The 26,740-nt window shown below is 44.1% G+C and overlaps 1 protein-coding gene across 1 annotated transcript in view; it reads left to right on the plus strand.

The window, feature by feature from the left end:
* ryr2a (ryanodine receptor 2a (cardiac)) overlaps positions 1-26,740 on the plus strand; it is a 785,545-nt gene that overhangs the window by 698,002 nt on the left and 60,803 nt on the right. The window contains exons 90-93 of the mRNA XM_072264911.1: positions 1,988-2,135; positions 6,179-6,265; positions 23,611-23,832; positions 25,652-25,782. Of these exons, the coding sequence (XP_072121012.1) occupies positions 1,988-2,135; positions 6,179-6,265; positions 23,611-23,832; positions 25,652-25,782 (588 nt within the window). The remainder of the gene's footprint in view (positions 1-1,987; positions 2,136-6,178; positions 6,266-23,610; positions 23,833-25,651; positions 25,783-26,740) is intronic.

A 26,740-nucleotide genomic window follows, 5' to 3' on the forward strand; every position in this document is an offset into this window, starting at 1 on the left:
AGAGAGGTGAGAGTGGATATTGGACCACTGGAAGATGATGCTGAAGACATACTAATGGGAGACTAAGAAATGGTGTTCAAACCTCTTAAGTATTTTGCATCAATCTTCACTGTGGAAGACACTAGCAGTATGCCAGAAATTTGAGTGTGTCAGAGGGCAGAAGTGAATGTAGTTGCTATTACTAGGGAGATGGTGCTTGGGAAACTGAAAGGTCTGAAGGTACATAAGTCACTTGGACCAGATAGATGACACTTCAGGGTTCTGAAAGAGGTAGCTGAAGTGATTGTGGAGTCATTAGTGATGAACTTTCAAAAATCACCAGTTTCTGGAATGTTTTCGGAAGATTGAAAAATTACAAATATCATTCCACTCTTTAAGAAGGAAGGGAGACAAAAGAAAATAGATTGTGTGTCATGCAGCCTGATTTCAGTGGTTATGAAGATATTGCAGTCTATTATTAAGGATAAGGTTTAGAGGTATTTGGAGACTCATGATAATGTAGGCCAAAGTCAGCATGGTTTAGTTAAGGGGAAATATGTTAGAATTCTTTGAGGAAATAACAAGCAGAATAGATGACGGAGAGTCAGGGATATTGTTTACTTGGATTTTCTGAAGGCTTTTAGCAAGGTGTAGCACATGAGGCTGCATAACAAGATAAGAACCCATGTTATTACATGAAAGATGTAATAATTCTTTCAGCATTGAAAGAAGTTCGGCTGATTGGCAGGAGGCAAATGGTCAGAATAAAGGGGACCTAATCTGGTTGGCTGTAGGTGACAAGTGGTGCTTGCTCCTCAGGGATCAGTATTGGGTTCACTTCCTTTCACATTATATGTCAGCTATATAGATGACAGAATTGATGGCTTTGTGGCCAAATTTGCAGACAGGTGGAAGGGCAGGTAGTGTTGAGGAAGCAGGGAGTCTGCAAAAGGACTTCATACAGATTGGGAGAATGGGCAAAAAAGTTCTAGATGGAATATAGTGCAGAGAAGTGTATGGCCATGCACTTTGGTGAAAGAATAAAGGTGTAGTCTATTTTCGAAACAGGAAGAAAATTAAAAAATCAAACGGACTTGGGAGTCCTTGTGTAGGATTCCTTAAAGGTCAACTGGCAGGTCGAGTCATGGTAAGGAAAACAAATGCTATGTTAGTATTCATTTTGAGAGGACTAGGTAGATAGATAGATCCCAAAGGAAATTACAGTGTCATGTAGCATTACAAGTGCACAGATATACAGATGTCCCCCGCTTTATGAAACCTCGCTATTACGAAAGACCTGCATTAGTTACCTGATTTTGCTAACAGAAGGTGTTTTCACTGTTACGAAGAAAGGAACTTCTTTAGCCAGATGCTGATGAAGCTGTGAAATCCATTGCTATGGAGGGCTGTGGAGGCCAAGTCATTGAGTATATTTAAAGCAGAGGGTGATACATTCTTGGTTAGTCAAGACATTAAAGGTTACGAGGAGAATGGGATTGAAAGGGATAATAGTCAGCCATGATGGAATAGCAGAGCCGACTCGATAGGCCAAATGGCCTAATTCTACTCCTATTCTGCAGCTGGCAGTAAGGACTAGATCAGATACTGGCCTTCTCATTGGTGTCCAATGTGGAAAGTAGTTTAAAATAATTATTTGAGCTGGTAGGGTTACTATTCTCCTCAACCTTAGTGAACACAGCAGGTCAACTGTGAGTTTTGGCTGTCGGGAGAGTCAGCTGTCAGGAGAGAGTCTACTGTCAGTGGACTTCAGTCCTAGTTAAGCGAGAGCAAAGGATGGAATGGCTTATACCACCAGCAGTTTCAAATCAGAAGGGACTAGGGGATGAGATGAATTATCTACAAGGATATAGCCTACTGAATGATCTCCAAACCACTACACCCTCAATCTCAGTGGCTCTCCTCCACGTACATTACTCACATTTTGAGTTTTGAATGCTAAAATTATGCCTATAGCATGTTAAATAACAAATATCATTCTGGTTTAAAGTGGAGAGGATGGCGAGAAGGTGGAAAAAGTTGCTGAACAGAAGCCTCGACGAAGAAGGAGACAGCGACATGCTGAAAAAGTCGATGAACCCGAAGTACAAGAGTCTGCTTTCTGGAAGAAGATTACAGCTTACCAGCAGAAGCTACTTGTGAGTGTGATGTTTGACTTTATGTTGATACTGTCAGTGTAGAATAATTTGATTCTTTCACCATTTCAATCCTAAAAAGTTGACTTTTCAAACAATTTTCTCCCTGTTGAATTTTTATAGTACAGAACAAGGTCATTCAGCTCATCAACTCTTGGTACAGAAATCTCTTGTGTTTTCCCAATGTCCAGCAAAGCTTCCCTTTTGAAAATATCTACATTCAATGAATTCCATATCATAGCCACATGACAGAGGTGTAGATACAGTTATATAGGATACAGGATCTCCCTGGGTTACAAACGCCGGAAGTATGGGTACTCATACATGCTGACAAGCTCCCAGAAATATTATTATCTTCAAATGAGAGCCAGTCTTGAAATAAAAGCCTACCTATATGTAACCTCCCACAGTTTTCAGATACTATTGTTTCTTAAGAATGCAGGCTGCTCATTTCACCATGGGAGGTCAGTTAAGAAAGTTGCTTTGGAAATTGGCAAGCAATTGTTTCCATTGAAACTCGCAATAATATTCTATTAAGCAATGTCACATCCACTGATACTGAAAGGCCACTGAAAGCAGCCATTGCATTTGAGACATCCTGACTCACTGCCATTGTTCATTGGTAGGGGCAGACAATAAATATAAGTCCACATTAATTGACTCTTATCAACACCATTCACTCCGGTACTGTGGATGGTTCTTGTATAAAGTGATTTTTTAGATTAGATTAGATTATGAGAACACTCAATCCTCTTTTATTGTCATTTAGAAATGCATACATGCATTAAGAAATGATACAATGTTTCTCTGGAGTGATATCACAGAAAACAGGACAAACCAAAGACTAACACTGACAGAACCACATAATTATAACATATAGTTACAGCAGTGCAAAGCAATACCATAATTTGATGAAGAACAAACCATGGGCACGGTAAAAAAAAAGTCTCAAAAGTCCCCGAGTCGATTGACTCCCGAGTTCCTGATAGCAGGCGGCAAAAGGGAGAAACTCCCTGCCATAAACCTCCAGGCACCGTCAACTTGCCGATGCCTTGGAAGCAGCCGACCACAGCCGACACTGAGTCCATCTGTCCATAAACTTCGAGCCTCTGAACAGCCCCTCCGATACAGCCTCCCGAGCGCCATCCTCTGCCGAGCGCCTTCGACCTCGCCCCAGCCGCTGAAACAAGCAAAGCCGAGGATTTCGGGGCCTTCTGCTCCAGAGATTCTGGTTACCACACAGTAGCAGCCGCAGCGAAGCGGGCATTTCAGAAGTTTCTCCAGATGTTCCTCCGTACTCTCATGTCCGTCTCCATCAAGTCAGCATTGTGCACGGTCCCCTACTTGACAGATAACAGATATTCATCACCGGAGAGGCGGCGCGCACTGCCGTCGCACTGCCATCTTCTCCTCTTCCTCTATATTCTATATTGTCTATATTCTGACATATGGTCAAAATTTAAGCTTTGGATATCTGTAAAAACTGAACCCATCTATAACTCAGGGATGGCCTGTACAGAAAAACAGTTTTCTGCCAATATTTATGTACTGCATATACCTCCTGCAATCCTCCTGCCTATAAAACTATAAATGTACCCTCTATTCTTTTCCCCTTTAAATACCTGTCCAGTTTCCTCTTGAGTGTATCTATACTATTCACTGTAAACTTTCTTCTTGGAGAAGGGTTCTCAGTATTTTCTCCCCATTAAGGAAGTACTTTATCTCCCTCCTTATATACCTGCATCATATTTTAAATCATTATCTCGAGAAGAACTGCTGCATGGAATTTGTTACTTCAACAGCATCAGTTTAAGGCAAAGTTAGAGAGCTGCAAATACTCTATGATTATAATTCATTGCCCACAATTCCCTGCATGCCAGAAATTTGTTTCTATTACTTTTCTGGATATTGTGAAGTAATTTATCTGACTTTTATTCTTGTAAAGAAAGGGGATTTTTAGTTATTAGAAGCAGTGCTAAATGAGACACTGAAATTGAAGGACATCTAAAATTCAGGGAAAGAAATATGAGAGTAAAGAATGTGATAAAAACAGACCATGTACACTTACTGTGGAGATAAACATGAAGGCGACTGAGTTGAGATGCAGGTTTAATATCACTGGCATGGGTCGTGAAATTTATTGTTTAACAGCAGCAGTACAGTTCGATACGTAATAATAGATATCTATACATTGCAATAAGTATACATAAAAAATTAAATTATTTAAGTCATACAAAAAGGAAGAAAAATAAGTTAGCTAGTGTTCATTGGTTCATTTTCCATTCAGAACTCTGATGGTGGGGAGCAGGAAGCTGTTCCTGAAACGGCTGAGTTGGTGTCTTCAGGCTCCTGTACCTCCTCCTTGATGGTAGCAATGAGAAGGGGGCATGTCCTGGGTGATGGGGGTCCTTAGTGATGGGTGCCACCTTTTAGAGGCATCACCTTTTGAAGGTGTCCTTAATGCTAGGGAGACAAGTGCCCGTGATTATGCTGCCTGTCTTTAGAATTTTCTGCAGCTTTTTCTGATCCTGTGCAGCGGTCCCTCCATACCGGACGGTATTGCAACCAGTTAGAATGCTCTGTATTGTACATCTGTAAAAGTTTGCCAGAGTCTTTGATGTCATACCAAGTCTGCTCAAATTCCCAATGAAATACAGCTGCTGTCTGGTGTAACTCCAGGATAGTTCTTCAATGCTGTTGACACCAAGGAACTTGAGACTGCTCACCTTTTCCACTGCTGATCCCTCAGTGAGGAATGGTGTGTGTTTACTCAACTCCCTTCCTGAAGTTCACAATCAATTTCTTGGTCTTAGTGTAAGGTTGTTGTTGTGAGATCAACCAGCTGATCTGTTGTACTCCTGTACACTTCCTTGTCACCATCTGAAATTCTTCCTACAATATTTGATTCAATAGTAAATTTATAGATGGCATTTGAGCTGTGAGGGGCCATGCAGTCATGGGGATAGAAGGAGGAGAGCAGTGGGCTAAAGCACACATTCTTGAGGTATGCCAGTGTTGATAGTCAGTGAGGAGCAGTTATTATTTCTGTTCTGCACTGAGTGGTCTTCTGGTTTGAAAGTCAAAGATCAGTTACAGAGGAAGGTACAGAGACCCAGGTTTTGGAGCTTGTTGATTAAAACTGAGGGTATGATTGTGTTGAACATTCAGCTCTAACCAATGAACAGCAGTCTGAGGTAGGTGTTGCTATTGTCATAGAATAGGATCATAGTATTGTGGCTCTGGTCAGAAGAAAGGAGGCATGCATTTTGGTGTAGTCAGTTGGGATTAACTGAGTTCCATGAGCAGTATAAGGGATGTAGGAGTATACTTGAGAAGAAAATCAGGAGGGCAAAAGGGGAAAAAGATATTCCATTCTGACATATCAGTTCATGGTCTCTACTGTCACAATGAGGCTAATCCGGAGGAGCAACACCTCATATTCTGTTTGGGTAGCCTCCAACCTGGCGGTGTCAGCATTGATATCTCTAACTTCCTGTAATTTCTCTCCCCTTCCCCTTCTCTCTTTTTCCATTCCCCACTCTGGCTTCTTCATGCCCCTTCTCCTTGTTTTATCAACACGTCTCTCTGGTGCCTTTCCTCCTTCCCTTTCTCCCATGGTCGATTGTCCTCTTCTATCAGATTTCTTCTTCTTTAGCCCTTCATTGCTTCCACCTTTTCACCTCCCAGCTTCTCACTCCATGCCTCTTCCCCCACCCACCCACCTCCCCCCTCCCCCTCAGGCCTCGCCTATCCCCTGCCAGCTTGCACTCATTCCTCCTGCCCTCGCCTTCTTATGCTGGCTTCTGCTTCCTTCCTTTCTCATCCAGGTGAAGGGCCATGGCCTGAAATGTTGATTGTTTATTCCTGTTCCTTTATGCTGCCTGGCTTGCTGAGTTCCTCTTGCATTTCGTGCGTCTTGCTCAAGAACCTCTTGTGCTGAAGATTTGCCTCATTGTTGTTACAGTCATTAAGTTCTTGGGTATATGAAGTTTGAATTTTATTCTTTATAATTAGCTTCCTGTTTCACTCTGAACCTCTCTTTCCAGAATTACTTTGCACGCAACTTCTACAATATGAGGATGCTGGCGTTGTTTGTAGCCTTTGCAATTAACTTCATTCTCCTTTTCTATAAGGTAAGAAATTTGTTTTTTAGGTTTTGTTTAATTTTCTTTAACAGTTCCTGGGGTGCTGAAGGAGTTGTGTGTGTTGTGGGGGGGGGGGGTTGGGGAGTAGTGGCGTTTTGTGACAAAACTTAATGGATTCCTTGCCAAAATCCATCAACCACACAGAAGGAAAAGATTAGCAAATACACTGGAATGCGACCAATTGCAGGCTCTCTTTGTAGCTGCTATCCTGGAAATATATCAGTTTCCTCATCATGGCTAGATGTACATCATGGAACTTGATTTAGATCCAGGGATGTCATGGGACATTGCTGGATCTGCATCGTGGAATCTTCCCAGTGATCTCCTAGGAGTATCTTCACTGGAAGAACTGCAGCAATTCAATAAGGTGGCTCATCTCCAACTTCTCAAGGGCAGTTAGGCACGGGCAACAGTTCCTGGTCTTGTCAGTTAATGTCCATGTTCTGTTAATGGAAACAGGATTTTTTTTTGACAGTATTATAGTGTTCCACCCCCAGACTCTGCATTCCACTGATATGAATGATGCAATTACAATTTTTCTCTTTAATCATCAAAATGTGAGACTGTAGTTGACTATTCTCAACTGGTCTAAGTTTGGTAATTCACTACACAACTATTAATTAATCAAAGCTCCCACTTTATTGTCTCTGCACAAACAACAACGTAACTATGCTGACACTAGGCCAACAACTTTAAACATGAATATTACTGTAAAAATATTCACTCAGACCATTTCTCCAATCTATAACACTGACACAGACGATCTCCCGTTGACCAGATGATTGATTCTTCTTCTCTCAGCCTCTGGCATGAGGTTCTCCCTCGCGACAGTTAGTCTCCAGAGTTCTCACCACTTTGTATTTGAAGCCCTTTGTTCTTATAGGCTTTCCTTATCAGATCATATGTTGCTTTCAATGTTGTTGATGCAAGGTCATCGGACTGATTCCCAATGGACGTAGTCCAAGCCAGCATTAGTTTATTGCCTTTCTGCAAATGACAACTTGTAACTAATGTCTGTTTCTTCTGAATCAGCCAGCTACTAGACATGAGCTACTCAGGCCTGACACAGGCTCCCCTATTCATAAACCTGCATGTTCTATCTTACCAAAGAACGCCTCACAAATGATTTCCTATTTGAAAATGAACTCTAGCTCAGCTGATTATCAGAAGCATCACTGTGTCAACTTTAAAGCACTTTGATAGAACTATTCCTGAGCACAAAACAGTTTACGAGACAGCTCCGAAAATGGAGGTTACAGGGCAGCTTCACAAAATGGCAGCCTCTGTTCCTTTAAGCACAAGGCAAGAACAAAGATAATTGGTTTGTCTTCTTCTTCTCTCCTTGACCATTCGAGTTTGATGTTTTCTTCCATAATTTAATTCCTTCAAGGCAAAAACTATCAATGTTTATTAGTACATTTCTTAATTTAGTTGAATGTTCGACGACAGTAAATTGATTGGCCTTATCTCAAACAATATTGAGGTAGTCTACAGGGAGGCAGTTATCTCTCTGACACAGTGGTGTCAAGAAAATAACCTCTCCATCAATGTCGCAAAAACAAAGGAGCTGGTTGTGGACTACAGGAGGAATGGAGACAGGCTCACCCCTATTGACATCAGTGGTTCTGGAGTTGAAGGGGTAAACAGCTTCAAGTTCCTCGGCATCCACATCAATGAGGACCTCACGTGGTCTGTACTCACCAGCTGTGTGGTGAAAAAGGCACAACAGCGCCTCTTTCATCTCAGACAGTTGAGGAAGTTTGGTATGGACCCCCAAATCCTAAGAACTTTCGACAGAGGCACAATTGAGAGCATCCTGACTGGCTGCATCACTGCCTGGTATGGGAACTGTAGCTCCCTTAATCGCAGGGCTCTGCAGAGAGTAGTGTGGACACCCCAGAGCATCTATAGTTGTGAACTTCCCACGATTCAGCATATTTACGAGGACAGATGTGTAAAATGGGCCCGTAGGATCTTTGGGGACCAAACCCATCCCAACCACAATCTATTCCAGCTGCTACCATCCAGGAAGCAGTACCACAGCATAAAAGCCAGAACCAACAGGCTCCAGGACAGCTTCTTCCACCAGGCCATCAGACTGATGAACTCACGGTGATTTGAGTGTATTCTACTGCAGCCCCCCTGGCCACCCTCAGGGTCGCTCGGCTCGCTGTCGTCTAGGGAAACAACCCTTGGCCCCGCCAAATTGGGTAATTAGTTTGTGCGGATGCTGTGTGATGTACCCCACCCCGCCCAAATAACAGACAATACACCATACACGATTAAATGATTTACAGTTTATAGATATTACTGGAACTATATAATTAATAGAGAATAAAATATAAAAGGAAAATAAAAGGTGCCACACTTATCAAAGTTCAATCTCTTCGTGCACAAAACAGTTGGAGCTCAAGAACCACCTTCTTCACCCTGCGACCCCTCGGACCACCTCGACCGGCCACCTGGGACCATCAACGATGGTCGACCAGATGCTCCACACGAGTCTGTCTCCGTCTCCCCCACTTGCCGAACGCCCCGCTCGGGGTCCGACCCCGTTAGCGGACTCACAGCACCTGGTCCATCCTCTCTCTTTCTCTCCCACCTTCTGCCCCAAAAACCCCACACATACAAAAACTTCCAGATACACCAAAGTCATAACAACTATCCCAACTGGTTCATAACATCCTCTTATCAGCCCCTAACCCACAACAAGCTGCTAGCGCAAAGCTTTCTTAGCGTTTAACATAACAAAGAAGCATTCCCGATTATAACATGACAAAGAAGCCATTTTAATTGGCCTCCGCAGTAACATAACCCCCTTACGCTCTCCCCCCACCAAATAAAGTCATGTCCTCACGACTTCTAAATAACTCGCCAACCAGTCCTGCAGACACACATACACACAGTGACAGTGCTCCCCAAACAGTGGACCTTACTCCCATCCCACGGGCGCTACATAGGCCAACCTATCTGGGAGCTTCTTAACCCTCCGAGACCTCCGTACCCCCTCACCTAAACCCAAAAGGCTCAGACACTACTAGGGATACCTCGGGCCTGCTTGCCAACTCCTCTCTCACTCAGGCCACCACTACAGCCCGGAGCCCCTTGTCCCGTGTCCAGGGCCCCGCTTCTTTTCCTTCCTGATCCTGCCGTAACTCAGATTGCCCACAGCTAGCCCTCCCCACTACACCTGACTCAGTGGGAGAAGGGCCAAAGGTCTCTTCCTCAATCACGGGGAAGTTAGCGAAAGGCAACATGTACCACATGTCCAGCACATCATCCTTTGAATCCGTATCCTTCCTCATTCCCTTGATCGGTAGCTGCTGTTTGAGTTTCTCCAAACTGGAACATTTAGCTGGGGCTACCCCTTCAGCCTCCTGCAGTCGAGACGTCAGCTTCAGGTTCCTTTCAAGCGTTTGCCTCCCTTTTCCGAGGTCTGTCCTCTGTTTCTTCACCTCCTCGGGAGTGTAATCAAACTCCCCTCCCTGGGCTCTCGGTTTTCTGTTGGCCTTGGTCAGAACACTTCCTTGATCTTCCCCAACCTGTAAGTCTTCCAATCTTTTCTGAATCGACGTCTTGAGTTTCCGCTGATCCCTTCGAAGGTGGGTCATTGTTTCTGCTCACTGGATTAATTCATCAGTACATGACCACAGTGTCAGCTCGGAATTCCGTTGCTGCTTCTCCACGATGACGAGCGTGAATTCCAAGTCTGCAGTGGTCGTCCCACAAGTGCGGCACTCGGTCTCCAGCCGGCATTTCTGATCGTTCAGTTCGACAGTGCAAATCCCCTCTCTTCCCTGTGTCTCATTCAGATTGATGACCTGGGCTTCCATCCCCAGGTCCACCGCCGTCTGTTCCTACACCAGGAAGTTCAACTTATATGTCGGGTCATTTTTCTCACATTGCACCAAATTCCTCCGGCCAAAAACTCCTCCACATTTGACACTTCGCTTCGGTCGCCCGGGCTCAGCCACTCGCCTCGCCTCATAGTCCCCCCAGGCGAATCCAAGCTCTAGGCGGTCATCCACATACGCCTAAACTCCACACACCTTCACTTCCCCCATGGTCTTCCTCATGCCCCGCAGGAAGGATGCAGGGGCTCCAGATATGCCCTTGGGCATCTTTTCGGATTGGAATAATCCTAGGGAACTAATAAAGGCCATCTTTGGCTCAACAGCCGCACTCCTCGGGATCTGGCAACATCCACTCCTCAGATCCAGCACACTAAACCATGCCGCATATTCCACACACACACGGCCTCCATCTTCCACTGCGCCAGGGTCCAGTCGCTGTGACCTCTCTCTCACTGAGGTGTCTTCAGCGGTCAACTCCCATCCCTCGTGGTAGTTCAGAGCGACTACTAAGGGGGTCTCACCCTCAGCTACTTCCCCCAGGCCGTACCACAGCTGGGTCTCGTTTAAATTCGGTACCGGCTCAAGGCTGCTACACACATCCTCAGAAACAACTCGACACGCTGGGTGCCCAGACAATACCCCCATGAACTCCAGGGTCATTAACCAATTATCATCTTCTGGATAACTACTGGCACTGGTACCCAAAATCTCTGGTGCCCTTGCGGTTGTCAAGGGTAAATGCTTCAGACACCGGTTGTAAAACGAACTGTACAACAACTTGATCTGTGCCCCGGGGTCGAGGATGGCTTTAGCATCGCTTCCCTTTATCCGTAACGACACCCTGGGGCGTGGTCCCTCTAAGCCTTCAGGAATAGGGTCTTTTCCTTTCAGAAGTTCATTGGTACATTGCTGGGAATGTGCTCCCCCAGAGACCCCAAGCCGTTCCCCAACTGGGCCTCCACTAAGTTTCCCGACACCTCTCTGATCAGCTGAACAACTGAAGGAGGGGCTGATCCCCTGAAATGATCCCCCTGGCACTGCAAGCAATTTAGCTGCCCTCCTAGCCAGAGAAGACACACTGAAAACTCTCCCCCCTCTTTTAAATAACTGACAGCTATCACTACGGTGTAAGTGAACCTGACAGCTCTAACACCGTCACCAGCCTGCCTACTTAAACTTTCAACCAATCCCTGTCGCTCTCCCTCAACCGAGCACTGCCACTCATCTAACAACTGAGAGATCTGCTCCGCCCACGTCTCGCTAGTCTCCGCCCCTCTTGGGGTGGACACTATCCCAAGCGCCAGGTGGAGCCTGCCAGAGCTAGAACATTTATTCACAGACCCTACCTCCAAATCAGACCACTCTTTCCTCTCTCTCCCGACCACATGGACAGCCCCGAGTGCCATCTCCAACTCGTCAATGCCAGCCTGAACTTGAACAAGGACCGCACCCACAACGCATACAGCAATCACCAGCAAATAACCCACAGAGACACACATTACAGATTTAAACGGGGCACCCACACAGCATACCAGTAGACCCAATCCCGGACAAAGCCCCCACAATGCAGCCCCCCGGCTACCCTCAGGGTCGCTCAGTTTGCTGTCGTCTAGGGAAACAACCCTCGGCCCCGCCAAACTGGGTAATTAGTTTGTGTGGATGCTGTGTGATGTACCCCACCCCGCCCAAATAACAGACAATACACCAGATACAATTAAATGATTTACAGTTTATAGATATTACTGGAACTATATAATTAATAGAGAATAGAATATAAAAGGCGCCACACTTATCAAAGTTCAATCTCTTAGTGCACAAAACAGCTGGAGCTCAAGAACCACCTTCTTCACCCTGCGACCCCTTAGTCCACCTCGACCAGCCGCCTGGGACCATCAATGGTGGGCGACCAGATGCTCCACACGAGTCCGTCTCCGTCTCCCCGCCCTCGCCAAACGCCCCGCTCGGGGTCCGACCCCGTTAGCGGACTCACAGCACCTGGTCCATCCTCTCTCTTTCTCTCCTACCTTCTGCCCCAAAAACCCCACGCATACAAAAACTTCCAGATACACCAAAGTCATAACAACTATCCCAATTAGTTCATAACACCCTCTTATCAGCCTCTAACACACAACAAGATGCTAGAGCAAAGCTTTATCAGCGTTTAACATAACAAAGAAGCATTCCCGATTATAACATAACAAAGAAGCCGTTTTAATTAGCCTCCGCAGTAACATAAAAGACGAAACCCCCTTACAGTACATTACATTGATTGTTCTATTTATTAAAAATTATTATAAATTACTATGATTGCACATTGCACATTTAGATGGAGCTATAACGTAAAGATTTTTACTCCTCATGTATGCGAAGGATGTAAGAAATAAAGTCAATTCAATGTTTTCATCAATCTAAACAAAATTTAGAAGCATAGAAACATAGAAAACCGACAGCACAATACAGGCCCTTAGGCCTACAAAGCTGTGCCGAACATGTCCTTACCTGAGAGATTACCTAAGGTTACCCATAGCCCTGTATTTTTCTGAGGTCCATATACCTGTCCAGGAGTCTCTTAAAAGACCCTATCATATTTGCCTCCACCACTGTCGCTGGCAGCCCATTTACCACTCTCTGTGTTAAAATGCTTACCCTGACATCTCCTCTGTACCTACTCCCAAGCAACTTAAAGCTGTGCCCGCTCATGCCAGCCATTTCAACCCTGGGAAAAAGCCTCTGACTATCCACACGATGAATGCCTCTCATCATCTTATGCACCTCCATCAGGTCACCTCTCATCATCCGTAGCTCCAAGGAATTGGTTCACTCAACCTATTCTCATAAGGCATGCTCTCCAATCCAGGCAACATTCTCGTAAATCTCCTCTGCATCCTTTCTATGCTTTCCACATCCTTCCTCTAGTGAGGCCACTAAAAATGAGCATAGTACTCCAAGTGGGGTCTGACCAGGGTTGTATATAGCTGCAACATTACCTCTCGGCTCCTAAACTCAATCCTTTCTTAACCACAGAGTCAACCTGTGCAGCAACTTTGTGTGTCGTATGGACTCGGACCCCAAGATCCCTCTGATCCTCCATACTGCCAAGAGTCTTACCATTAATACGATATTCTGTTATAATATTTGACCTACCAAAATGAACCATGTCACATTTATCTGGGTTGAACTCCATCTGCCACTTCTCAGCCAAGTTTTGCATCCTATCAATGTCCCACTGTAACCTCTGACAGCCCTCCACACTATCTACAACACCTCCAACCTTTGTGTCATCAGCAAATTTACTAACCCATCCCTCCACTTCCTCATCCAGGTCATTTATAAAAATCACAAAGAGTCGGGGTCCCAGAACAGATTCCTGAGGCACACCACTGGTAACCAACCTCAATGCAGAATATGACCCGTCTACAACCACACTTTGCCTTCTGTGGGCAAGCCAGTTCTGGATCCACAAAGCAATGTCCCCTTGGATCCCAAGACTACTTACTTTCTCAATAAACCCTGCATGAGGTACCTTGTCAAATGCCTTGCTGAAATCCATATACACTACATCTACAGCTCTACCTTCAGCAATGTGTTTAGTCAAATCCTCAAAAAATTCATTCAGGCTCGAAAGGCACGACCTGCCATTGAAAAAGCCATGCTGCGATTCCTAATCATATTATGCCTCTCCAAATGTTCATACATCCTGCCTCTCAGGATCTTCTCCATCAACTTGCCCACCACTGAAGTAAGGCTCATTGGTCTATAGTTTCCTGGTTATTTACAACAGCCTTTGTACACCACGGTTCCTGTATCTTACCATCTTTTCCCTGTCTCATTGGAACGTACCTACGCAGAACACCACGCAAATGTCCCCTGAACATTTGCCACATTTCTTCCATACATTTCCCTGAGAACATCTGTTCCCAATTTATGCTTCCAAGCTCCTGCCTGATATCCTCATATTTCCCCTTACTCCAATTAAACGCTTTCCTAACTTGTCTGTTCCTACCCCTCTCCAGTGCTATGGTAAAGAGATAGAATTGTGATCACTATCCCCAAAATGCTCTCCCACTGAGAGACCTGACACCTGACCAGGTTCATTTCCCAATACCAGATCAAGTACAGCCTCTCCTCTTGTAGGCTTATCTACATATTGTGTCAAGAAACCTTCTTGAACACACCTAACAAACTCCAGCCCAATCTGAGCCCCTCGCTCCAGGGACATGCCGATTGATATTTGTCACCAGTTGGCCTGTTGTCTCATGTAACCACCAGGTTTCACCCTACCTATCCTATACACATGACAGAATATGATGATATCCCACCTCAAATATAGACGTGAGGCTTCAATTTTCACGCTCCTGCTGCAGTCTTGCCCATTCCCTCTCTATCTAATGATGTGGGGGAGCTGGTGCCAAAAAGGAGACTTTGAATCTTGGAGGTTTCCTTTCCAACACCAGGTCTCCCCACTGTTTAGGCTTCTTTTGACACTTTTGGGAGAGTATTGAGGTGAAAGACAGCTGATTACTGGGACTTAGTTTTTTTTCCGTACCTCCTGTAGTGGTGGGTCTGGAAGTTAAATATTTCTTTGGATTTGTGTCCTCACCAAGAGTTCGAACCTGAGCTATTTTTTTTTCCTCTCTCTCCTTCCCTCTCACAATAACTCCTTACCTGTTCTCCATCTGCCTCTGGCGCTCCGCACCCCCTTTCTTTCTTCCAAGGCCTTCCGTCCATGATACTCCCCCTTCTCCAGCCTTGTATCCCTTTTGCCAATCAACTTCTCAGCTATTCTGGACTATTCCTCTTCTCGCCCTGTCTCTTGCAAAAACGCCATCCCCTTCTCGCAATTCCTCCGTCTCCGCCGCATCTGCTCTCAGGATGAGGCTTTTCATTCTAGGACGAGGGAGATGTCTTCTTTTTTTAAAGAAAGGGGCTTCCCTTCCTCCACTATCAACTCTGCTCTTAAATGCATCTCCCCCATTTCACGTACATCTGCTCTCACTCCATCCTCCCGCCACCCCACTAGGAATAGGGTCCCCCTTGTCCTCACCTACCACCCCACCAGCCTCCGGGTCCAACATATTATTCTCCGTAACTTCCGCCACCTCCAACGGGATCCCACCACTAAGCACATCTTTCCCTCCCCGCCTCTCTCTGCATTCCACAGGGATCGCTCCCTACGCAACTCCCTTGTCCATTCGTCCCCCCCATCCCTCCCCACTGATCTCCCTCCTGGCACTTATTCGTGTAAACGGAACAAGTGCTACACATGCCCTTACACTTCCTCCCTTACCACCATTCAGGGCCCCAAACAGTCCTTCCAGGTGAGGCAACACTTCACCTGTGAGTCGGCTGGGGTGATATACTGCGTCCCGTGCTCCCGATGTGGCCTTTTATATATTGGCGAGACCCGACGCAGACTGGGAGACCGCTTTGCTGAACACCTACGCTCTGTCCGCCAGAGAAAGCAGGATCTCCCAGTGGCCATACATTTTAATTCCACATCCCATTCCCATTCTGACATGTCTATCCACGGCCTCCTCTACTGTAAAGATGAAGCCACACTCAGGTTGGAGGAACAACACCTTATATTCCGTCTGGGTAGCCTCCAACCTGATGGCATGAACACCAACTTCTCTAACTTCCGTTAATGCCCCACCTCCCCCTCGTACCCCATCTGTTACTTAATTTTATACACACGTTCTTTCTCTCACTCTCCTTTTTCTCCCTCTGTCCCTCTGAATATACCCCTTGCCCATCCTCTGGGTCCCCTCCCCCCCTGTCTTTCTTACCGGACCTCCTGTCCCATGATCCTCTCGTATCCCTTTTGCCTATCACCTGTCCAGCTCTTGGCTCCATCCCTCCCCCCTCCTGTCTTCTCCTATCATTTTGGATCTCCCCCTCCCCCTCCCCCTCCAACTTTCAAATCCCTTACTCACTCTTCCTTCAGTTAGTCCTGATGAAGGGTCTCGGCCTGAAACGTCGACTGTACCTCTTCCTAGAGATGCTGCTTGGCCTGCTGCATTCACCAGCAACTTTGATGTGTGTTGCTTGAATTTCCAGCATCTGCAGAATTCCTGTTGTTTGCAACTTCTCAGCTCTTGGCTTCATCACTCCCCCTCCTGTCTTCTCCTATCATTTCGGGTCTCCCCCTCCCCCTCCCACGTTCAAATCTCTTACTATCTCTTTTTTCCATTAGTCCTGACGAAGGGTCTCAACCTGAAACGTCGACTGTACTTCTCCCTATAGGTGCTGCCTGGCCTGCTACGTTCCACCAGCATTTTGTGTGTGTTCCTTGAATTTCCAGCATCTGCAGATTTTCTCATGTTTGCTAATTCATGAACACTCTTTACCTCCCCTATTTCCTTGGTTTCAGTCTTAGATGAGCTCAATGCCTTCTATGCTTGCTTTAACCATCAAAACATGGAGGACACTTCATGACTCTCATAGCCCCAGAAGAAGCTGTGATTTCAGTCTCTGAGGCCAACATGAGAGCATCCTTCAGGAGGGTGAACCCACGGAAAGCATCCAGTCTGCATGGGATACCTGGCCAAATACCAAACACCTGTACTGATCAACTGGCTGGGGAGTTCACTGACATCATTAAACTCGGCAGTCTCCACTACACGTCTGATTCAAGCAGGTTTCAATTATAACGGAGCTTAAGAAGAATGCGTTAACCTACCTCAATGACTATCATCCAGTCACAGTTAGATCCCATGTGATGAAGTGCTTTGAGAATTTGGTGATGAAATATATCAACTCCTGCCTGAGAAGCAACTTTGATCTGCTCCAATTTGCATGCCAGCACAACAGGTACGTAGAAGATGCCATTTCATTGGCTCTCCACTCAACCCTGGAACATCTGGACGGTAAAGATGCATACATCAGAATGGTCTTTATTGACCACAGCTCAGCATTCAATACTTTATCCCCTCAAAACTAATCAATAAACTTCAAGTCCTTGGCCTCAATACCTACTTGTGCAATTGGATCCTTGATGTCATCACTTGCAGATCCCAGTCAATTCTGATTGGCAAAAAATATCTCCTCCACAATCTTCATCAGCACAGGTGCTGGAGCAGAAGTAGGCCAGTTGGCCCATCGAGTCTGCTCCACCATTCAAACATGGGCTGATCCAATTCTTCCAGCCATCCCCACTCCCCTGCAATCTCCCCATACCCTTTGATGCCCTGGCTAATCAAGAGCCTATCTATCTCGCCTTAAATGCACCCAATGACTTGACCTCCAAAGTGGCTGGTGGCAACAAATTCCACAGATTTACCACCCTCTGACTGAAGTAATTTCTCCACATCTCTGTTCTAAATGGATGTCCTTCAATCCTGAAGTCATGCCCTATTGTCCTAGACTCCCCTACCATGGGAAATAGCTTTGCCATATCTAATCTGTTCAGGCGTTTTAACATTCGGAATGTTTCTATGAGATCTTCCCTCAATCTCCTGAACTCCAGGGAATACAGCCCAAGAGTTGCCAGATGTTCCTCTTACGATAACCCTTTCATTCCTGGAATCATTCTCATGAATCTTCTGTGAACCTTCTCCAATGTCAGTATATCCTTTCTAAAATAAGGAGCCCAAAACTGCACATAATGCTCCAAGTGTGTTCTCACGAGAGCCTTATAGATCCTCAACATCACATCCCTGCTCTTATATTCTATACCTCTAGAAATGAACACCAACATTGCATTCGCCTTCTTCACCACTGACTCAACCTGGAGGTTAACCTTTAGGGTATCCTACACAAGGACACCCAAGTCCCTTTGCCTCCCTGCATTTTGAATTCTCTCCCCATCTAAATAATTGTCTGCCCATTTATTTCTTCCACCAAATGCATGACCATACACTTTCCAACATTGTATTTCATTTGCCACTTCTTTGCCTATTCCCCTAAATTATCCAAGTCTCACTCTCTGTTTCCTCAACGCTACCCAGTCCTCCACCTATCTTGGTATCATCGGCAAATTCAGCCATAAATCCATCAATACCGTGGTCCAAAGCATTGACATACATCGTAAAAAGTAGGGGTCCCAACACCGACCCTGTGGAACTCCACTGGTAACCGGCAGCCAGCCAGAATAGGATCTCTTTATTCCCACTCTCTGTTTTCTGCTGACCAGCTAATGCTTCACCCATGCTAGTAACATCCCTGTAAATCCATGGGCTCTTATCTTGCTAAGGAGCCTCATGTGTGGCACCTTGTCAAAGGCCTTCTGAAAATCCAAGTACACTGCATCTACTACATCTCCTTTATCTACCCTGCTTGTAATTTCCTCAAAAAAATTCTGTAGGTTAGTCAGGCAGGATTTTCCTTTCAGGAAACCATGTTGGCTTTGACCTATCTTGTCATGTGCTTCCAGGTATTCCGTAATCTCATCCCTAACAATCGAATACAACAACTTCCCAACCACTGATGTCAGGCTGACAGGTCTATAGTTTCCTTTCTGTTGCCTCCCACCCTTCTTAAATAGCGGAGCAACATTTGCAATTTTCCAGTTATCCAGAACAATGCCAGAATCTGTCGATTCTTGAAAGATCATTGTTAAGGCCTCTGCAAACTATCCAGCTACTTCCTTCAGAACTCGAGGGTGCATTCCATCAGGTCCAGGAGATTTATCCACCCTCAGACCATTAAGCTTCTTGAGCGCCTTCTCAGTCATAATTTTCAGTGCACATACTTCACTTCCTTGACACTCTTGAATGTCCAGTATACTGCAGATGTCTTCCACTGTGAAGACTGATGCAAAATACGATTTGAGTTCCTCTGCCATCTCTATGTCTTACATTACAATATCTCCATTGTCATTTTCTATTGGTCCTATATCTACCCTTGATTCTCTTTTACCTTTTATATGCTTTTAGTATCTTTTTTGATATTACTCTCCAGCTTCCTTTCATAATTCATCTTTCCCTTCTGAATGACTTTCTTAGATTCCTTCTGCAAGTTTTTAAAAGCTTCCCAATCCTCTACCTTCCCACTAACTTTGGCTTCCTTGTATGCCCTCTCTTTTTGGTTCTACTTTGGCTCTGACTTGATTTGTCAGCCTCTGTAGTGTCCTTCTTCCATTGAAAAATTTCTTGTTATTTGGAATATATCTGTCTTGCACTTCCTTCATTTTTTGCAGAAACTCCAGCCATTGCTGCTCTGCTGTCCTTCCTGTTAGTGTCCCTTTCTAGTCAACCTTGGCCAGTTCCCCTCTCATGCCATTGTAATTTCCTCTATTTCACTGATATACCGACATATTGGAATTTAGTTTTTCCTTCTCAAATTTCAAAGTGAACTCGATCATATTGTGATCACTGCTCCCTAATGGTGCCCTAACCTTAAACTCTCTTTTCACCTCCGGATCATTGCACAACACCCAATCCAGCACAGCCTATCCTTTAGTGGCCTCAACAATAAGCTGTTCTAAAAAGCCATCCCTTAAACATTCTACAAATTCTCTCTTGAGGTCCAATACTGACCTGGTTTTCCCAATCCACTTTCATGTTAAAATCCCCAACGATTCGTAAGGCCAGTGATGTTGTGAGGATGGAACTGGACTCTCTCACGGTGGTGTCTGAAAAGAAGATGCTGTCTAAGTTGCATGCCATCTTGGACAATGTTTCCCATCCACTACATAATGTACTGGGTGGACACAGGAGTATATTCAGCCAGAGACTCATTCCACCGAGATGCAACACAGAGCATCGTAGGAAGTCATTCCTGCCTGTGGCCATCAAACTTCACAACTCCGCCCTTGGAGGGTCAGACACCCTGAGCCAATAGGCTGGTCCTGGACTTATTTCATAATTTACTGGCATAATTTACATATTACTATTTAACTATTTATGGTTTTATTACTATTTATTATTTATGGTGGAACTGTAACGAAAACCAATTTCCCCTGGGATCAATAAAGTATGACTATGACTATGACTATGATTATCATGACATTGCCTTTCTGACATGCCTTTCCTATCTCCTGTTGTAATTTGTAATCCACATCCTGGCTGCTGTTTGGAGGTCTGTATACAACTGCCATTAGGGTCCTTTTACCCTTGCCATTTCTTAACTCAACCCATAGAGACTCTACACCTTCCGATCCTATGTCATTCCTTTCTAATGATTTCATATTATTTCTTATACACAGGGCCACACAACCCCCTCTGCCTACTAACCTATCTTTCCGATACACTGTATATCCTTAGATATTGAACTCCCAATGGCAGCCATCCTTTAGTCGAGTTTCAGAGATGGCCACAATGTCATTCTTGCCAATCCGTAGCTGAATTTCAAGATCGTCCATTTTATTTCTTATGCTGCGTGCATTGAAATACAACACTTTCAGTCCAGTATTTGTTGCTTTCTATTTTAACTGCACCATGCCTCTATTGCCCTGTATCTCCTCCCACTGGCTGTGATTATGCTTAATCTCCTGCCTGTCCTTTCTATCATCTCTGTTCTATCAAGGATGTGTGAGCTTTCTATCATCTCTGTTCTATCAAGGACTTGTGAGCTTTCTATCATCTCTGTTCTATCAAGGATGTGTGAGCTTATTCCCCAGCTGTACTTGCTTTATTCTTATGACCGTGAGGGTAAGCACAACTCAATTGCCATAGTTAAGAGTATTGATGACACCATTGTCAATGGCTGAAACAAAGGTGGTGATGACTCAGCATATATGAGAGAGATTGAAAATCTGTCTGAGTGGTGCCACAACAAAAACCTCTTATTCAAGGTTAGCAAGACCAAGGAGCCGATTACTGATTTTAGGAGGAGAAAACCAGCTCTGTTATCCGTGAGCCAGTTCTCATCGGGGGATCAGAGGTGGAGAGGGTCAGCAACTTTAAACTTCTCAGAGTTATAATTTCAGAGGATCTGTCCTGGTCCCAGCACATACCATTATGAAGAAAGCATGGCAACACCTCTACCTCCTTCGACGTTTACGAATATTTGGCTTGACATCTACAACCTTGACAAACTTCTAGATCTGTGTGCTGGAGAGTATATTGACTGGCTACATCACAGCCTGGCATGGAAACACCAATGCCCTTGAATGGAAAATCCTACAAAAAGTAGTGCATATGGCTCAGTACATCATGGGTAAAGCTCTCCATGCCATTGAGCACATCTACACCAGGTGTTGTCGCAGGAAAGCAGCCTCCATCAACAGGGACCCCCACCACCCAGGCCATGCTCTCTTCTCACTGCTCCCATCAGAAAGGTGGTACAGGAGACTCAGGCCTCACATCACCAGATTCAGGAACAGTTATTACCCCTCAACCATCAGACATTTGAACTAGAGGGAATAACTTCACTCAAATTCACTTGCCCCACTACTGAACTGTTCCCACAACCTATGGACTCACTTTCAAGGACTCTTCATCTCATGTTCTCAATATTTATTGCTTATTACTGTTGCTATTTTTCTTTCGTTTTTGCACAGTTTGTGGTCTTTTGCACTTTTGTTGTTTGTCTGTCCTGTTTGGTGCAGTCTTTGATTGCTTCTATTGTGTTTCTTGGATTTACTGTGTATACCTGCAAGAAAATGAATCTCAGGGTTATATATGGTGATATATATGTACTTTGATAATGTAGTTACATTGTACTTTGAGCTCTTCCTTACAGCTTTTATACCCTTGAGCAGGGGTCCCCAACCTTTTTTGCACCAGGCTTGTTAAGCCGTTCCAACAGCTGTGCTTCGATATCCTCCACTATGTCATCGATTCTCCTTGAAACTGTGGTAGCTGAAAGAGAAACCTGTGCCATCTTGTTAGCTGCAGCTTTTCCCAACAGTTCACGGCACATGTCCTTGGCAGCAGGCAGAATCAATTCTTCACCAACAGTGAAAGGCTTCTTGGCCGTAGCAATACGGCTAGCCACTAAGTACGACGCTCTCAGAGCAGCAGCATTTGTGGCAGTGGTGGCTCTCAGCACTTGCTTCTGTCCCGCTTGCTCACATTTTTTTCCACTCAAAAAACTCAACAGGTTTGTCTTTCAGTGCAGGGTGCTTGGACTCAAGGTTCCGAAGCAGTTTTGAGGGCTTCATTGCCTCATTAGACAGCTTGTTTCCACATATCACACACAGGGGGCTTGGAGCGTGCGAGTCACCTGTTGCAATAAAGCCATATTTTATGTATGACTTGTCGTGTTTTCTGTTGAAGGAAGCTTTCCTTTTTTGCAGTCTCAGCCTCAGCTGTCTCTGCGTTATCATCATCGTTAAGCCTTTTATGTCCCTACCATCCCTTCCGAAGAAACTCTCAAGCGGCGTTTGTTTTTTACTCATCGAGTAGTTGTAGGTTAATGACCGACTGATGTCCTCGCGTGGGTAATGACCTCATGTGCATTCAAATTCAACCATGGGCGTGACAGGGGATGAGGAAAGGTGCAGTTGGCTCATATCATTTCCTCACGGCCCGGTAGCACATGCCTTGTGGCCCGGTACCGGTCCGCGGCCCGGTGGTTGGGGACCGCTGCCCTTGACAGACCACCTCCATCTTCAACACTCTATACTTTCCATATGCTTCCTTGTCCTCTTTATTCAAACCTTGATCAAAGTCAAAGTACATTCATTATCTAAGTATGTATATAGAATACAACCCTGATATTTGTCTTCCTGACGGGCAGCCACAAAACAATAAAAACATCGTGGAACCCGTTCAAGAAAACATCAAACATCCAACGCATGAGAAAAGAACAAATTGCGCAAATGGTAAAAAAAAATACGAGTGAACAACATATAGAATATCAAACCAGGATCCCAGTTCAGTTCAGTGCCTCACCGCATGCCCGCAGCCTGATATTCAAGGTTCCTTGTATTTTTAACCCTTCTTACAAGAACATGGTGACCGTGAACTGGTGTTATCTCCTTTGATTGCAGCAATAAGATAAGAAGACAGAGTACTGAGATAACGATGAGCTCTTTTTAATTAACTCTTGTTATGTTGGCTAAGAAATGCAGTAAGTGCCATGAAATGTGTGCATGAGTGAAATTGAACAGAATCAGAAGTTACTACCTCAAGCTGTTTTGCCCTTGCCTATTTCCCACATTACAATAGCAACTAGACTTTGAAAGTACTTTAAAGCTCTTTCAGACTTGCTGAAAAGGCATTGAAGACTGAGTGCTTATGCAGGTAGTTCTTATCCAAATGGGCAAAATTATTCACTTCTGAGAGTTCCATGGAAGCATGAAAGTGGCTCAAATTGAACATGGTGGAAAACACCTTTGGCCAATCTTTGTATAGGGGGATGCTTATAATACAGTAATGATAGTCAAATTTGAAATACGTTATGAATTTTGTGAATGACAGCATCAAGGAAAGTAAGTCTTCATTTTTTTACTCTCTGACCAAACGCCCACTAAGAGAGTGACATAAAAAAACTCAATTTACTTCCATCAGAACCTTTGAATAGTGAGTATGAATAGTGTTGGGAATTTTGATCATTGTTGGCCAGCACCTGTTGCTAATATGTAATCTTCAACAGGTATCAACGTCTCCATCCATAGAAGAGAAGGAAACCGTAGTTGGTGTTTACAGTCAAGAAGGTGGAAGCTCTCGATGGAGTGGCGTGGGAAATGGACATAGGGTCACAGTACATTACGTTCTACAAGAAAGCAGTGGCTACATGGAGCCCACTCTGAGAATTCTGGCCATCCTGCACACTGTCATCTCCTTTTTCTGCATCATTGGTTATTATTGTTTAAAAGTAAGTCTCCAGTCATTTGCAAGCACTTCACAAAACAAATATTCTATGGAAAATGTATGTACAGATTGATTACAGACCGATACGTTTTTCAATGATCAAACTAATATTGAGGTATCTTTATAAAATGTGGTAACTTAATCAGATTTTAAAAATAAAAACTGACAGTCTTCACATAGAACACACACAAAATGCTGCAGGAACTCAGCAGGTCAGGCATCATCCGCGCAGCAGAATAGAGAGTCAAAATTTCGGGGCAAGACACTTTATTCCTCTCCATGGATGCTGCCCGACTTGCTGAGTTCCTCCACCATTTGGTGTGAGTTCTGCTGCATTTCCAGTATCTGCAGCATCTGTTGTGTTTATGATTTGCTGCTCTATGCAAAGTCTCTTTGAGGTATGCCTACCCTGAAGAAATTTTTACATCTTATTTTAATAATTAGATTCAACAATTTTTATTCAGTGATTTGGATCTTCCGCATTGTTATTTTAAAAACCCAAATTTTACAGGGACCATGAGGATGGTGTTCATATATTTTCCAGTCCACAGCAAATGAATGGGTATTACTGGACACCTTGGAATGACTATAAGAGAGAAATCATCAAAAAATTCTGCCAACATTAACAAACCAATGTCAAAGAATAGTTTATAGACATCATCTGAAACCCAGCATTAGATTACATAATTAAAATTGCTTTTATTGCTCTGTGCAGTAAGTGTTCAGAAAGATATTGCAGATTAGTTTTGTACCATTAGCTTGTCTTATTTCTTTCTATAGCAGTGGTGGAAAAGATGGAATAATTATAATTTATTAAGATACTGTTTGGTTGGTTATCATAACTGAAGATAGATTATGCACATTTCATTCTGAAAATCTTGTACATAATTTACTGTTTTTGACCCTTAGCTTCAGAGTGACATTCTGTTCAATGGCATGCAATGTAGGCAATACGTTTCCACATTGATGGAATTTCCACGTTTCCAACATCGGTGGAGAGGAGAGAAAGGTTAATTGGCTAGAATTTGTTGATTTCCAAGGTAAACTGAATTTAAGCTTAGCTGATCCTCCCTGCAAATACCAGCAATGGAAAGCCAACCCGATCCCTAAATAGAGACCCCACATAGGGAAAGGGCATGGAGTTTTACAATGAGGAATTCTTAGGAGGGTCAGAAAATAACTGCATACAAGGAAGGTGAAAACATGTAGTTAGGAGGGTCAAAAAAATAGCTGCACACAAAGAAGTTAAAAAAACATGTAGAAAAGCAAAAAAATAACAAAAATGCTGGAAATCAGGACTCATGCAGCATCTTTGAAGAGGGAAACAGGGTTAATACTTCAGCCCAGTGACATTTTATCAGAACCCAGCACAGCATTTTACCGTCACGTACTCGGTTTTCCAATTCCTATGAAAAATATCTTAACCGCTAGTCAAACTATTTCCCCTGACCAGTTTTGATGTGACAGGTCATTAAATTAAAACATTAACCCAATCTCCTTCTCCTCAAATACCGTCTGTCCTGCCAGGCCAGATGAAGTGTCTTGAAGATGGTGACATAAATAAACTCTTCTTATCTAAAGTACTTAATCTATCACTTTGCTGTTATATATCAGACAGAATTCCACAGTTGTTCAAAGCCTTGTTACGTTTGTATTGAACCATCAACAGTGGTGCCAGTTCCACAGCTGGCTTTCTTGCATGGGGTCATAAATGATTCTACAGTCAAATGATCAGAAGGTCCACAGAATGGTGGAACACTGGCCATTGAAACTGGGCTGGGACCAAATTCTGACGAGCTTGTCCAATGATTTTGTCCACGCAGGTTCCTCTGGTTATTTTCAAACGAGAGAAGGAGGTTGCCAGGAAGTTGGAGTTTGACGGATTATACATCACAGAACAACCTTCAGAGGATGACATTAAGGGACAGTGGGATAGATTGGTTATAAACACGCAGTAAGTCACTTTGGTGCAGTTTGACTTTTTGATGCAATTTTATCAGAGCATGCATAAAAGACAGTAAAACAATTTGAGAAGTGGCTCAGTGGATAGAATGAGGATTAATACCAAATGGATAAGATTAATTTCTTAAGGCTGCCAAATTCCAGGAGAAATACAGGGAACTGCATCAGGTGCCAGACATTTTTATTTTGACTTTATAAAAGACTTTCATTCTGTTACCAAAAGGGGCTATGAAGCATCACTTTCAAATTTGGGTAGGCATGGAAAATTGCCTCCATGTTACTTGTGCTTTCTGAAGACATGCCAGAAGCAATGAGTCTGTAACATACCTGACCTTTGTGCAGAAAGATGAAAACAAGGTTGAGCCATCACACCAATGCTTTTCTCAGCCTTCCGCTTTGCCATGATGCTGCACCATACCTGTGGCATTTGTGCTGTTATTGGTGGAGTCCTCCCGACTTTGAAGCATCAGATGGGAATGACGGCTGGGTGTGAGGATGTTACTCTGCAGTTTGTTTAGCCGGCTAGTGTAAAATTCCAATCTACCCTCCAGTTCTATTTACTATTTTCATGTGCCTTCATTGAATGGCTGGTGTAAAATAATATAGAAGTTTGATGTAAGTGTGTAGACTGAGATTTTAACGAAGGAGGAACAGACATCTCCAAATTTTGAAGCATTCAGGCCACATGTATTTTGCAGCATTACCATTAAAATTATTGAGAACTGCAGTAACATTAATGTGTGTTGGTGGAACCAAATTTCAGCCGCAGGGAAAAACACCCAGATGAGCTCTAGCTCCTTTAAAGAATAGACACACATTGGCCACACTCGAGAACGTGATCACATCAGCAACTGCTCTGGAAATCCCCTCCCTTCACCACAATTTAGAAAACAAGGCAATAAATGCACTTTCTTTTAGCCTTCCCTGGCATCGAGTCCACATGGCAACAT

Source organism: Mobula birostris, chromosome 8 (assembly GCF_030028105.1).
Source record: "Mobula birostris isolate sMobBir1 chromosome 8, sMobBir1.hap1, whole genome shotgun sequence".
Taxonomy (NCBI): Eukaryota; Metazoa; Chordata; class Chondrichthyes; order Myliobatiformes; family Myliobatidae; genus Mobula; species Mobula birostris.